The sequence below is a fragment of the Phyllosticta citriasiana genome (genome assembly GCF_038021145.1).
Source record: "Phyllosticta citriasiana strain CBS 120426 chromosome Unknown IWZ02scaffold_14, whole genome shotgun sequence".
NCBI lineage: Eukaryota > Fungi > Ascomycota > Dothideomycetes > Botryosphaeriales > Phyllostictaceae > Phyllosticta > Phyllosticta citriasiana.
The window spans coordinates 1,091,317-1,104,864 of NW_027117291.1; the positions used below are offsets into that span (position 1 = coordinate 1,091,317).

Sequence of the window (13,548 nt, forward strand, 5' to 3'; positions counted from 1 at the left end):
TAGCTGCTGTTGCCACGACCGATACTCCCCGAGTCAAGTCGGGCATTCGACACCTGTCAAACCTGTCCGAGCAGATTCTCCGCGCAAATCCAATCCTCGAGGCCTTTGGAAACGCCCAGACCGTGCGAAACAACAACTCCTCGAGATTCGGCAAATTTATCAGGATTGAATTCACTCGAGCTGGCCAGATTGCCGGCGCTTACATTGATTGGTACCTCCTGGAGAAGTCAAGAGTGGTCCGGCTGAACTCGAGCGAGCGAAACTACCACGTGTTCTACCAGTTGCTGCGCGGAGCCGACTCGCAAATGAAGCAGGAGTTTATGTTGAACGGACTAGACTTTGAGGACTTCGACTACACCAGGAACGGTAACGACACTATCACGGGCGTCTCTGACGCCGAGGAATGGAATTCATTGATCGAGGCCTTCCATGTCATGAACTTCTCGGAAAAGGAGCAGAAGATGATTCTCAAGACAGTCGCCGCCGTTCTTCATTTGGGAAACATTGCTGTCGTCAAGGAAAGCTTGCGTGGCGACCAAGCGGCACTAGATCCCGACTCTGAGGAACAAGCGCGGAAAGTATGTCGTCTCTTGGGTATTCCTGCAGAACCATTCATAAAAGCTTTGTTGCACCCACGGGTCAAGGCTGGCCGAGAATGGGTCGAAAAGACGCAAACGCCCGAGCAGGTTCGACTGGCGCTCGATGCACTTGCCAAAGGCATTTATGAGCGCGGGTTCGGAGACTTGGTTACCCGGATCAATCGTCAGCTCGAGCTGACCGGCAATGGCTCCGACGACTCCCACTTCATCGGCGTCCTAGATATTGCTGGATTCGAAATCTTCGAGGAGAATAGTTTCGAACAGCTCTGCATCAATTACACCAACGAAAAGCTGCAACAATTCTTCAATCACCACATGTTCGTCCTAGAGCAAGAGGAATACGCCAGAGAACAGATTGAATGGAAGTTTATTGACTTTGGACGCGACCTCCAACCCACCATTGACCTCATCGAACTGTCAAATCCGATTGGCATTTTCTCTTGCTTGGACGAGGATTCCGTAATGCCAAAGGCAACCGACCAGTCGTTTACCGAAAAGCTGCATCAGCTTTGGGATCGCAAAACACCAAAGTACAGGCGCTCTATGCTGGCAAATGGATTCATCCTGACCCACTACGCGGCCGAGGTGGAATACTCTACCAGTGGCTGGCTGGAGAAAAACAAAGATCCCATGAACGACAATGTGACACGTCTCCTGGCCCAGTCAAGCGACAGACATGTTTCCTCACTCTTTGCGGATTGCGCAGACGCTGATGAGGATGCCGGTGCTACGCGGAGCCTGGTCAAGAAAGGCCTCTTCAGAACCGTCGCTCAAAAGCACAAGGAGAACCTGTCAAAACTCATGGGCCAGTTGCATTCCACTCATCCGCATTTTGTCAGATGTATTCTGCCAAATCACAAGAAGCGACCAAAGCTTTTTAGCGCCCCTCTTGTTCTCGATCAACTCCGCTGTAATGGTGTCTTGGAGGGAATCAGGATAGCCCGTACTGGATTTCCCAACAGATTGACCTTCGCCGAGTTCCGTCAACGATACGAGATTCTATGCAACGATATTCCCAAAGAGTACCTGGAAGGCCAGACTGCCGCCAAAATGATTCTGGAAAAGCTCAACATGGATCGATCGTTCTACCGCGTCGGTCTCACCAAAGTCTTCTTCCGTGCCGGAGTTCTGGCCGAGCTAGAAGAGCAGCGTGATACTCTAATCAGTAAGATTGTTGGGGGCTTCCAGTCAGTTGCCCGCGGTTATGTTCAGAGGCGTATTGCACACAAACGGCTCTATCGGGCAGAGGCTACGCGGGTGATTCACCACAATTTTCAGGTCTACCTTGATTTACAGGACAACCCTTGGTGGAAGCTTTTTGTTCGCATGAGGCCACTGCTCGGAGCTACTCGCCAGGCCCAGGAGGTTAAGAAGCGCGATGAAATGATTCAACAGCTCGAGAACCAGAGGCGTGACGAGGCATCTGAGCGCCAAAGGATCGAAGAAGAGCGTCGTCGTGCTGAGACCGAAGTCCAACGCATCCAGGATACTCTTGAAAGCGAGCGCGCTTTAGCACTGGACAAGGAAGAAATTTTCAAACGTCTTCAAGAACGCGAAGCGGAGCTTACTGAAAGACTTGCTGAAGCGGAGGCCGACTCTGACAACCTGGAGGCGCAACTGTCAGCACTGATGATTGCAAAGAAGCAGACGGAAGAGCAGGCAGAGCAGTGGCGCCAGGAACTCGAGCAAGCTGGTGAAATCATTGGAGCTCTGGAGAATGAAAAGCAAGACCTCCTGGACAGAATAACTGAGCTGGAGCTTCAAGTAACGGACCTGGAGAGCTCTCGTAATCAGCGGACCGCGGCCGAGGAAAAGCTCCAACAAGAATTAAACATGCTAAACAGCCATCTTGGGCTGAAGGAGCGGAAACTGAAAGAACTCGAGGCCAAGATGCTGAAAAACGACCAGGACTTGGACGTCAAGCTTGCAACAGCAACGCGGGACCTCAATGCTTCTAAGAAGCAAATCAAGAACCTGGTGGATGAGAACCGCGACATTCGAAAGCAAATTTCGGATCTGTCAAACAGCGCCACCAGTTATGAGGACCTCGTCCGTCGCAAGGACAGTGAACTCGCAATCCTCAAGTCTGAAAACAAGCAGCACGAATCAGATCGGCAGAAATTGGAGGCAGAGTGGAAGACTTTGTCAAATCGACATGACTCTATCCAGTCCCAACTTCGCGAAGTCAAGGCGGAGATGGAAGCCATGCAGTCAGCCAAGGCTCAACTCGAGCGAGAAGCCGCAGATGCCAAAAAGATGCTCGAGGCCAAGTTGTCTGAGGACGCCGATGCTGTCGGGGAGCGTAAATTTTTGGAACAGCAGCTGGACGATCTCAAAAAAGAACTGTACCAAGTCCAGTCCGACCTCAGTCGCGAAAGACAGTCCCGTGATGACGTTCAGATGCTCAGCGACCACAAGTACAACGGACTGAAGAAGGAATTTGACGGATTGAAGGAGGCCAAGATCAACATCGAAAAGGAAATGTACGTTCAGCAGGATGTTCTTCGACGTGCTACAGAAGCCCGCGCGAACTCAGACAAGGAGCGTAAGGAGTACCAAGAAGAGCTCCGCAGCTTGCGTCAAAAGTTTTTGGAGTTGCAAGAAGCGAAACTTGAAGCAGAAGCTTCCGCCGAAGCAAACGTCGTTCGCCTTGCCAATGAGCGGCAAATCGTGTTGCGCAAACAGCTCGAGGCCAAGGAATTGGAGGCCGACGATTTGAAATCGGAATGCACACGTCTTTCCAACGAGGTTTCAGGCCTGACACAAATGATTTCCGAATCGGACACGTACCGGGCTTACAACGATCAATACAAGGAGAGGCTTGAGCGAGAGTTGGTCACCATCAAGGGCCGCCTTTCGGCCTCGGAGAACGACAACAAGGCGCTGCTCAACAAGATTCAGCAGAAGAACCTCGACATTGCACGATCTAATTCCCGTGCCGGTGACACGCAAAGAACCCGAATCACCCAGCTTTCCGGCGAAAAGACCAAACTGGAAGAAGAAAACAAGAAGCTGCATCGCCAGGTCGAGGATGCACAACTTACGATCACCTCTCTTGAAAAGCAAAAGGAGAAGCTTGCTCTGGGCTTGGAAGATGTCAACCACGAAGTCACGCGCGAACAAATGGCCAGCCGCAACGCGGAGAAAGCAGCTTCTACTGCAAACCTTCAACTTGCCGACTCGAACCGCAAGCTTGAGACGGAGCGTCAACTTAGAACCCAGGCTCAGGCAAATATTCGCACCATCCAGTCAGCGCTCGACAATACCAATGCAGAACTTGAAGAGACCAGGAGTCAGCTGCTATTGCTTCGGAAGGTTTTCGATCCAGAGGGATCCGGCGATGAGCCTGTGACGTACGAGTCTGCAAAGGCTGACATCGACAGGGCCATTGATCTCGCCAAAGAGCTTGACCAAACTCAGCTGGCTCTCCGTCAAGCAAACGAGAGGGCGATTAATGCCGAGATTTTGGTTGAGGAGCTTCGAGAGCGATACGATGGCGAGCTCAGCGACCTTGACGCACGACACTCGAGCAACAAGCGCGCCCTCCTCGAGGAGATGAACCAGAATCAGCTCAATCAAGCTAACTCGCGTAATCCATCATCGTACCGCAAGGACATCGAGAATAGGAGACCGTTCAGTGCTTTCAGCACTCCTGTCGGCACTCCACCCTTTCAGCGTCAAATGAGCAATGCTGAGTCTGTCCGTTCCGACAGAACAACCGACACCGTAACCCAAAAGAAGAACATGGACCTCGCATCGGAGGTTGAGCTTTTGCAGAATCAGCTCCAAATGTCCGAGTTAAGGAATCGACACCTCCAAGGCCAAATTGACCGATCCCCAACCAAGCGTTGGGAAGACGAGAGTCCAAGCTTGCGTCGTGTGCAGAAACTTGAGCGGGAGAACTTTAGGCTGCACGACATGCTCGATGACTCTGCAAAAAAAGTCTCTGCTTTGGAGAATAGTCTCCGCACCGGCCAACTGTCGCTCAAGGAAGTCCAAACCAAGTCCCATGAGGAGCTGTACGACCTGCTCAATTCGCAAGAACAAAACCGAAAATCACTTCTCCAGTCACACAATGGCATTGTGACTGAACTCGCGGACGCCAAGGCTGCGTTCGACGATATCAAGCAGGCGAAGCGTGAGTTGGAGGTCGAGCTTCGAGATGCACGTTCCGAGCTGACCGACATCCAATATGAGCGTGAGCAGGAGGCTGCCAACCACGCTCAGCTGCTGCAGGAGTTTAGCGACTTGCAGATTCGGCTGGACAATGAGCAATCAAAATTGCTTGACGTCACATCCAGCCTCAATCTGTACAAGAGTCGCGCGGACGAATACTTTAGCAAGCTTGAGCAAGCCGAGATCGCCGTGCTCAAGGCTAGCCGCGCCGAACAGTTCGCCAAAACGCAAGCCCGCGAGGCCGAAGAACAATGCGCCAGCATCATGGCAGAGAGGAAACAAATGGATGGCTTGATTGAGGATCTGCAGACGCAAGCTCAAAAGTACGAAGAGCGCATCGAGGATCTGTCTGCTGATCTCGAGGGCGCGCTTCAGGCCAAGAAGAGACTACAAAACGAATTGGAGGACTACCGCAATCAACGCGCCATGGACATTGAAGACACGGAGACGAACATGGAGCAGACGAGGAAGAAGTACCAGGCAGAGCTTTCTAGCGTCACTCAGGAGTTGGAATTCGAAAGGCAAAACGTGATTCGCGTCAGGGAAGAAAACGGTCGTTTGCACGAGGAGATTGAAGAGCTCCGCAGCAAGTGGGACGACGAAGTCCTCAACAGCTCTACCTGGGCCAAGGAGAAGGCCCGCCTCGAGATTACCCTCCAAGATCTCAGCAACTCTCGGGACGAAGCGGTCAATGCCCACAACGAGGCCCAGAGCAAGATTGTGAGCCTGTTGTCCCAGGTCCGCACGCTTCGCACGTCTGTAGACGATGTCGCTGCCGAGCGCGACTCTGCTTTGTTGGAAAAGAAGAGCCTCGAGGCCCGTCTCGCAGACGCGGCTCATCGTCTCGAGGAGCTCGTCCATAGCGAAAGTCCCAGCCTGCGCAACGCCGCCGAAATGGATCGCGAGCTGCTTGAGCTTAAGAGCGGCCTCGCTCAACAAGAGGACATTGCTGCCGCCGCCGTTGGCAAGATGCGCCGCGCAGAAGCCTTGACTCAGGAGCTGCAAAAGGACATTGTCGCAGAGCGCGAGGCCAATGTGCAACTTCATAAGGAGAAGGGCAGCCTGGAGAAGAAGGCTAAGGACCTCCAGCTCCGCCTTATCGACCTCGAGACCAAGGGCTTTTCGTCCGCCAGTCAGGACGTCAAGTATCTCCACGGTCGGATCCAAGAGGTAAGGCATTGCTTTTGTTTTGATTGAAAACATGTTACTGACAATCTCTTCTAGCTCGAAAAATCCCTCGAAGAAGCCCACGCAGTTCGTTCATCAGAATCCCGCGCCGCCCGCAGCATTGACCGCACGGTCAAAGACCTTCAAAACCAAATCGACAGACGCGAGAAGCAAAGCACCATGCTCTCCGACGATCTGCAAAAAGCCCGCGACAAGATTCAGTCCCTCCTTTCATCCATTGACGAGCTTCAAACCTCAGACTCGGCCCACCAGCTCGCAGCTAAGCGCGCCGAGCGCGAGCTGTCTCAAGTCCGCGAGGAGAAGCTCCGCGTCGAGCGCGAGCTCGAGGGCTGGAAAGGCCTGCGCATGGAGCGGCGCAGCCAACTCGGCGTACCCACGCCCGACCGCGCCGGCGGCAGCGACGCAGGCGGCAGTCGACGCGACAGCTACGCTGAGATGCTGAGCGAGCTGCAACCGCCGCCGCACCTCAAGGGTCTGGGCGGACTGGGCAGCGCGGCAGGCAGCTTCCGGTCGTCGATGCGCAAACTCTCCAACGGCACGCGCAACAGTTTTTTGTAGGTTGGACCTCCGCCCTTGGCGTCGTGGTGGAAGAAGAGGACGACGACGGTGACGGCAACGCATCACTGCTACGGGACAAACGACAACGGCTGTACAGGGCTGATTCGGCGCATCCGCTGCCTCGATCGCCTCCTGTGCAGCAGCTGCATCATGGACACTTCGCTGGGGGCGGGGGTGGGTTTCTTGACGACTTGAGCACGCTTCATGACTTGCACGATGGACGCGATGACGACGACGGTACGAATGCTTGCAGCGGCGATGACGACGAGGCTCTCCTCAGCGTCGTCAGTCGCAGCGGTGCGCTCATCAAGATACGATCGGTGGCGTTTTTGTAGGCAAGCGGACAGGCAGGCACTTGGCTCTGGATCGGTCTCTGGGTCTCCTTTTTCCTTTTTCCATCTCCTTGTCTCCTATGTCCTACCGTATCTCCTTCTCCTCTTCCCCCTCATGTCAGAGCGATTCCATTGCTCGTGGTCGTTTCCCTCCTCCCTTTCCCTCCTTCCCCTTTCTTTTCCTTTTCTTTCTCCTCTCTCGGTATTCCACCACAACTTATGGGTCAGCGCGCGTATGGAGTGCGTTTGTGTATTGTCCGTTGGTTGGTTGGGTGAATTCGGCGCGTGTGGGAGTTGAGTTGAATTACTTGGTCTCGCTTTTCCAAATTATTCCCCTTTCCCCCTTTTTCCTTTGGTTGCTGTCTACTTTGAGAGCGTTTCAGCAGCTGTATCAGAGTCGGCCTTTGGCATATTTAATTTGAGGCTGATTGATTGACTTACTGGTTGGTGTTGATGGTGGTGGTGATGACTTGGTTGTTGATTCGCTTGAAGTGTGTGCTGGATGTTCCCTTTGGGATGTCCTGATGCTCCATGTTTCCACAACGTGAAGAAGGACGTTGAGACTATATTCGGCTGTAAGAGCTGTTGTATCATGAAAAGAAGGATACAAGGAGTGACATAGCCTCAGGGAGCACGAATACTACAAGACTTCATCCGGTCAAGTGCATGAAGACTCTAAAGCTGCAATGATCCAAGGTGTAGACATTCCTCTGAACAATGGCGAAAGGGAGTCTGACTGAGCAATACAACACATGAAGGCTCCTCAAGTTCCCATCAGCCAGGGATGATACCTTCCAAGAATCCCTCCGACCTTTCCATGTTTTCCGGCCTTTACCAATCCTTTGTCGAAAACGATATGTTTATTCCAGCACGAGGATTCCGCACCGGGCCAATCACCGCGTCTAATCTCGTCCAAAATCCGCGAACGCAAGGGGAAAAGAATTCTCGCCGCGTCCACGAGCAGGGGCGTTTCAGCTTAAACCAACACGTGGTGCAGTTTCGGCTTGATCCCAGTCTGACACAAGGCGCATCTCTCAAGCTGCAAAAGTCACACTTGACGTTTTGCCAACCCGGGAGCACCGGCCACTCGGCGTCGATGTTATTCAGGCCTCTGCTTTTCAGCTCACAGCATATTGTGAACGTATCCTTTACCGAATTGTCTGTAGACATGTTGAAATCCGGTCCAAGCTCCGAAGTGAGCCACCGGTTTCGATTGAACATGCCCGAGGCCCGTCCCCTTACTCGGCAAAGCCCGAGTACGATGTCCCAGTCATGGAGCTGGTCGGGAATGACGCGGTGGAAGTAGCGCCACATAGCGATGGCTTCCGCGTAGTCAATGAGAGATCCGGCTCCAGGATTGCATACTGTTCGGACGTCTGTCATCGTGATGAGTGATGGCTGACGTTGCGCATTTTGAATAAACCTCGTGTCCTTGACGTTCCAGACCAATCGGCAATCAAAGGAGTTTGCGTTGTGCCAATCACTGAAAGGCCCCACTTCTGGCAGGCAAGCAAAGGATAATGGGTGTGTCTTGCCTGGCTCGAGGAAATCAAGTATTAACTGGGCCTGGGTAGGCTCCTCTGGAAAGTTCCTTGCGTCGAAGGAAATCTTGATTTCATAGCTTTTTCCTGATGCTTGAATTCCCCGCATCGTCCATTCAAAGGGCTTCTCCTGCTTTTGTATTTCACGCCCGAACAATGTGGCAAATTGCAGGACCTCGCCGAGCTCGAGGTTCACGAAACTGTCACATGACCAAAGATCTGCATCGAAAAGCGATCCCGATTCCGTAAATGGGCTTCGGACATTCAAACCTGTGACAATTCCAAATGGTTGCCGCTGGCAGGCACGAGGCCACTGGAAAGTCCAAGGCCACTGGAAAATCTCGGGTTGGCTTTGAAGGACATAATCAGTGAGTCTGGTGAGCAATTTGGCCGGGAGCTCGTCCGAGTAGTTCGAAGCTTTCTCAACCATCTCGTAGAGGTCGTGGTCGATCAGAGATCTGGTTTGTTTGCCTTTTGTGACAAGTAGCTCTTTGTCGTACGATTCGAAAAGGCAAACGAAAAACTGTTGAGCAAAGGGGCAAAATTCTTCGGGATATAAATCAAAGTTCAATTCGCAGACCGGCACCTGCTCGCAGTCAGTCTTGGGTGATTTGCGACACTTGAGTGTCGAAGACATACTTACAAAAAGCCTCTTCTTCGACTTTCGAGCAATTTCGTAAGGAAAGTCTCCCTGCAAAAGAGGCGACTTATTTGACAAAGCCTCGATGGCTTCAACGTGTTCAGAAAAGTCTTTCGTGCGGTCCACGTAGAGGAACACTTCATGAGCAGTGTAGCCTTCAACCTCTGTGTAAAGCTGGATGTAGATACCTCCTCTTTTGCAGTGTGAACTTGACGTGATGACGTTCGTGGTTCTAGTAATATCCTCAATGGTGAAACTCTCTCCGTTAGGTATCTCAAGGAGCCCGGCAGTCTGAACACCATGGGCGATTGCTGTGGCAAAATCTTCAACTCTTTCAGCATTGGTACCAATGAGCTTGTTCCACCACAGTGGTTGGACAGGTGCGAGGATGAGATTCTTCTCAAAATGCATGCACATTGTCCATGCCATGACAGTATCCACGATTCGATCGGAAGGGCAATAAGAGCGTGTTGTAATGCCGGGTTTTTCCAATTGTGGGATTTCAAATCCTCCATAGACCGTCAACGTTGTGTCCTCGCGTGGCTGCTCTTCTGATCCTAATTCGATGCACCACCAAGGCACCCAGCCTCTCTGGAAAGCCTCGGGTCGTCCCAGGTTTTCAAGGTAGAATAGTTGTTGTCCTGGATCCTATCCGTGAATCAAACCAATTTCTCCCTCTCTGATGAAGAATTGCTCGACTTGTGGATTATCAAAGTTGTTCCAATTTGTAACGGCTCGCCAAAGGTGATTGATAACTTTGTCTCGGTGGCTCGGCGGATCGTCTATGGGCACGAAGACGATGGACATTGTTGCCAAAGGACCTGCAAAGGCATTAGCATCATGTGTGCCCTGGCCCAAAAACAAGGCAGACTTTCCGTTTGGGCTGAAAGTGTGGGCGAGGCAAATGTTCTCAAGGTCGAGCACGGCAGGTTCCAGACGACGAGGTAGACGTCGACTTGAGTGAGGCTTGGGATTTTTCTGGGTCGCTACTCAGCTTGAACAGCGGGCGGTGCCATGTCAGTTCCACCAGTGACGGTAACGGGAAGAGCTTGGGTTTACTTGCCTCGAGGTGAGAGAGGTTGAGAAGAGATGTCGGATGTTCGATGAGTGCTCAAAGCTCGTGGGGGCGATGTGGTAGACGACGGACTTTGGGAGGGAACTTGAAGGAAAGAGAATAGGGTTGACGTCAAGAACCAGCAGGAGCGGGCGCGTCGAGATGGTCACCTGCTCACATCTTGGTGCACGCGATTCTCTGCTGTGACGGCTGCAACTACGCGTGCAAAAGGTATTCTCATGATTTAACAAAAAGAAGTGTTGTGGATGATACTCCAACTACGACTACACCCACGTGCCATTAGCATATCCAAACCACCCCTGGCTGGGCATGCTCAGCCACGGCGTTCCATCAGCGTCGTCCGTATTGAGGTACACAGTGTTGCCCCACCAATCGGGGAAGACAGCGCCAGGGTAGCTCACGCAAAAGAATATCACAATGCCAGCCAGCGCGGTCCCCGTGTCGAGCGCCGCAGCCAGGACGTAGTTGTACTTGGTCCACCAGGCGAAGAACTTGCGCCTGATGGAGTGATTGAAAATGTAGTTGACGAGCGCCCAAGATGAGTAGTTGATTCCCGTTGCCGGAGGTACATTGTACGTGCCGACGAAGATCTAAACAGGAGAGGAGTCAGTAGAGTAGGGGCCACAAGGGGTGACACTTGTTGGAAAAATTAGTGCAGGACAAATTGGTAGCACATGTCGACTTGACTCCCTCCTGTCCAGTCTGTGCCACAAGGTCTGTCGAAAGGGCGAAGTGAAAATTGCACTTACCAATGGCCAATTGACCTTCTTCCAAAACCCCTTCCCCGTCTTTTTCCACATCGCCCAAGTGATGACGGGCGTAATCAAACCAATCCAAAAGAAGTGCAAAAGGCCGGAGTAGATCTTGCCAACGCTGTACAAACGGGCTGGACCGATTAAGCCCCAAATCACAGAGGACGAGGCGACAGTGCGGCCGTTGGGACAAGTGAAGCCGCTGGGCTGGTCGGTGTCGCAGATGCCCTTGATATTTCCCAGCATCCACGAAGTTACCCCGACTTGGGTCAAGGCGCCGAGCACCGTGGCCAACCCCTGAGCGGCAAATACTGTGCGGGGTGCAAGCTTCATGTAATGGCCCAATTTCATGCTGCATGAAGAATGTCAGCCAAATCTTCAAAACCTTGTGCTTGAACAACACAGATGGACAGAAAACTCACTCCTGACAAAAGAAGATTCCTTGCGTCACAACATCTTGACTCAGCATTTTGAAAATCATGTTGGCCAGGGGTTTCCCCTGAAACATATAACCGCCGATAAACTCGCTCAGCACATTGAGCTGCTGCGCGTCGACGTTCGTGATTCCCTGAATGATGGCACAAGGAATGAGGTAAAGGGCCGGTATCAGGAGCGCGAGGAACACGCCGTACACCGGAAGCAATGTGTTGTACACTTCCACCATGGCGATGGACATTGCGATGGTGACGACGGTGATGATGGAGTAGTACCACCATGGGGTCTTCTTGTAAACGCGCATAAGACGAGCGTGCACATCGTTGCTTTGGCCGCCGCGAAGGGTCCTCCAGATATCTTTGCCGTGCCAAAGACCGACGTGGACAAGGACTGAAGTGATAGAGGCGAAGGAGAGGCCGTAGACGAAGGCGAATGATGCGCCCAAGTACGGTGGCGAGTACTCTTGGTACATGGTTGCGTTGAAAGACCCATCGGGTGTCAAGACCTTGGTCGTGTTGTATGTATCGCCGAATCTGTCGTAGACTTCGGCCGTCATCAACGGCAGATATCCAGTGAACCAAGTGTTGGTGTAGTAGATTGCTGGGACGATGATCCAGAACGCGGCAACGAATCCGCCCAAGACGTTGAGTGCCGCCCAAGACGGCGACAGAAGTGGGTTCGTGTTGTACGCTATTTGTGTCCAATCAAAGGTAATGGGAGATAGTCCAAGGCCTGTTTGCATGCCGAATACGTGATTTACGACCTTGTTGCGCGGAGCAATCCAGCAGACCCAGGTAAAATAAGACAGCCCCACCCAGATGAGGCCTGGGAACCAATAGAAGCAGAATGCTCCGGCTAGAACGTACATGAAGAAGCGGAGGCGGGTGATTCTCCAGCCATTGGCCATGGCGTTTGCGCGAGAATGAAGTGTGCTCAGCAGGGCACAAATGGCCAAGCTTCCGGGCCAGATGATGTTTGCAGGCTCAACGGTCCAGGGGGCCGACAAACCGGCAACTCCAAAGCCGAGCAACTGACAACAGAGCACCACTAGTACGCTGAAGCCAGCTGACAATTCGAAGCCGTAGAATCTGGTTGCGGCTTGAATGATGCTCGTTGCGTCAGCACTGCCAAATCCGATTGAGACGTTGGACATGATAGTGATCAGAGTATGCTCCTTAATGTTGAAGTGTCTGTCCGGATTAATTGTCCACTTGCCAAGCCGTCCAAGATCCACGGTCCAGAGAGGGAGCACTTGGGCCAGGAATACTCCACAGGGGTACGCCAACAACTCGGCAACAAGGGCGACAATCTTGACAGACGGATATCGGAGAGAAAAGAAGTTATTGATGCCGGATCCCAACATGGTGAAGACGAAGCCAATCACCCAAGCACGAAAAGTGGATACAGGCATACTTGGGTCGTCCACTTCGGGAACAACTGAGCGTACTTCGGGGTAGGGCGAGTGATCAGAATCGACGTCGTTGAGCTTCTCCCCATCCTCTCGCAACACCTCTGCGACACCCACCTCCAGCTCTTGCAAATGACCATGCTCTGCATCTTTTTCTTGTCCAGCGACGACGGGCTCTTTCTTTTCGTCAACTGGCTGCGGCACCTCCGCGCTGCTGACGGACATGTTTGGCAGAGTGCGAAGAGTTGAATGCTCCCAGCGCGACGGGAGAGGCAAGACGGCAACAACGGCGCATACTCCCCACGAGACTGGGGCGGCATGTTATACGGGGAACCAAAAATTCGCCGCGCGGCGGCCGCCAAAGTGTGGTGACATCCAGGTTGGCGATAAGGCAAATATCCGCCGGGAGGACCTGCAACCGTAGCATTGAGCGGCGACGGGGTTTCTAACGATTCTGGTTCGAATCCATGGTTCGACTGCGGCGTGATTTTGATAAGCAACGACTCGCATAGTTCTAAATGGTGTTGGCGGAGCGTGATTGGTTCGTGATCGGCATCTGGGGACGCCTACCCGATAACGAATGGTTGATATGCGAAGCTTCCACCAAGAAGATCTTGGCCGCGCCGAGAGCAAGAGATCCGGCATCCTGCCGACTGTGTGGCTAATGTTCGAAAAGTGTCTTCTGCTCCCGTGGACAGTTCAGGTCCTGAAGTCCTCGAAGTCATTGGCGAGCTTGCGACAGGCTTGGTACCAGAAGAAACCTCGGATCGAGAGAGGAGCACAAATCGACAAAAAAGGAAGGAGCGCTGTAAAGGGGCCGAGAAGCCTTTTAGCCTTTTGCTTG

At 52.7% G+C, this 13,548-nt stretch overlaps 2 protein-coding genes across 2 annotated transcripts; both read right to left on the reverse strand.

Annotated features, from left to right (window-relative positions):
* Positions 1-6,589: 6,589 nt before the first annotated feature.
* On the reverse strand, positions 6,590-9,661 carry IWZ02DRAFT_502228 (uncharacterized protein; the record flags this gene model as incomplete). The annotated part of the gene is made up of 3 exons (XM_066770297.1): positions 9,038-9,661; positions 8,006-8,980; positions 6,590-6,796 (listed from the first exon to the last, which is right to left on the reverse strand). The coding sequence occupies exons 1-3, from the start codon at positions 9,461-9,463 to the stop codon at positions 6,590-6,592; spliced, it is 1,608 nt and encodes a 535-aa protein (XP_066619459.1). The 5' UTR covers positions 9,464-9,661.
* Positions 9,662-10,293: 632 nt separating this feature from the next.
* IWZ02DRAFT_84217 (small oligopeptide transporter, OPT family) lies at positions 10,294-13,106 on the reverse strand. The gene is made up of 3 exons (XM_066771296.1): positions 11,284-13,106; positions 10,859-11,213; positions 10,294-10,699 (listed from the first exon to the last, which is right to left on the reverse strand). Exons 1-3 carry the CDS (start codon positions 12,927-12,929, stop codon positions 10,373-10,375), a joined length of 2,328 nt encoding a protein of 775 aa, XP_066619460.1. The 5' UTR covers positions 12,930-13,106; the 3' UTR covers positions 10,294-10,372.
* Positions 13,107-13,548: the final 442 nt, after the last annotated feature.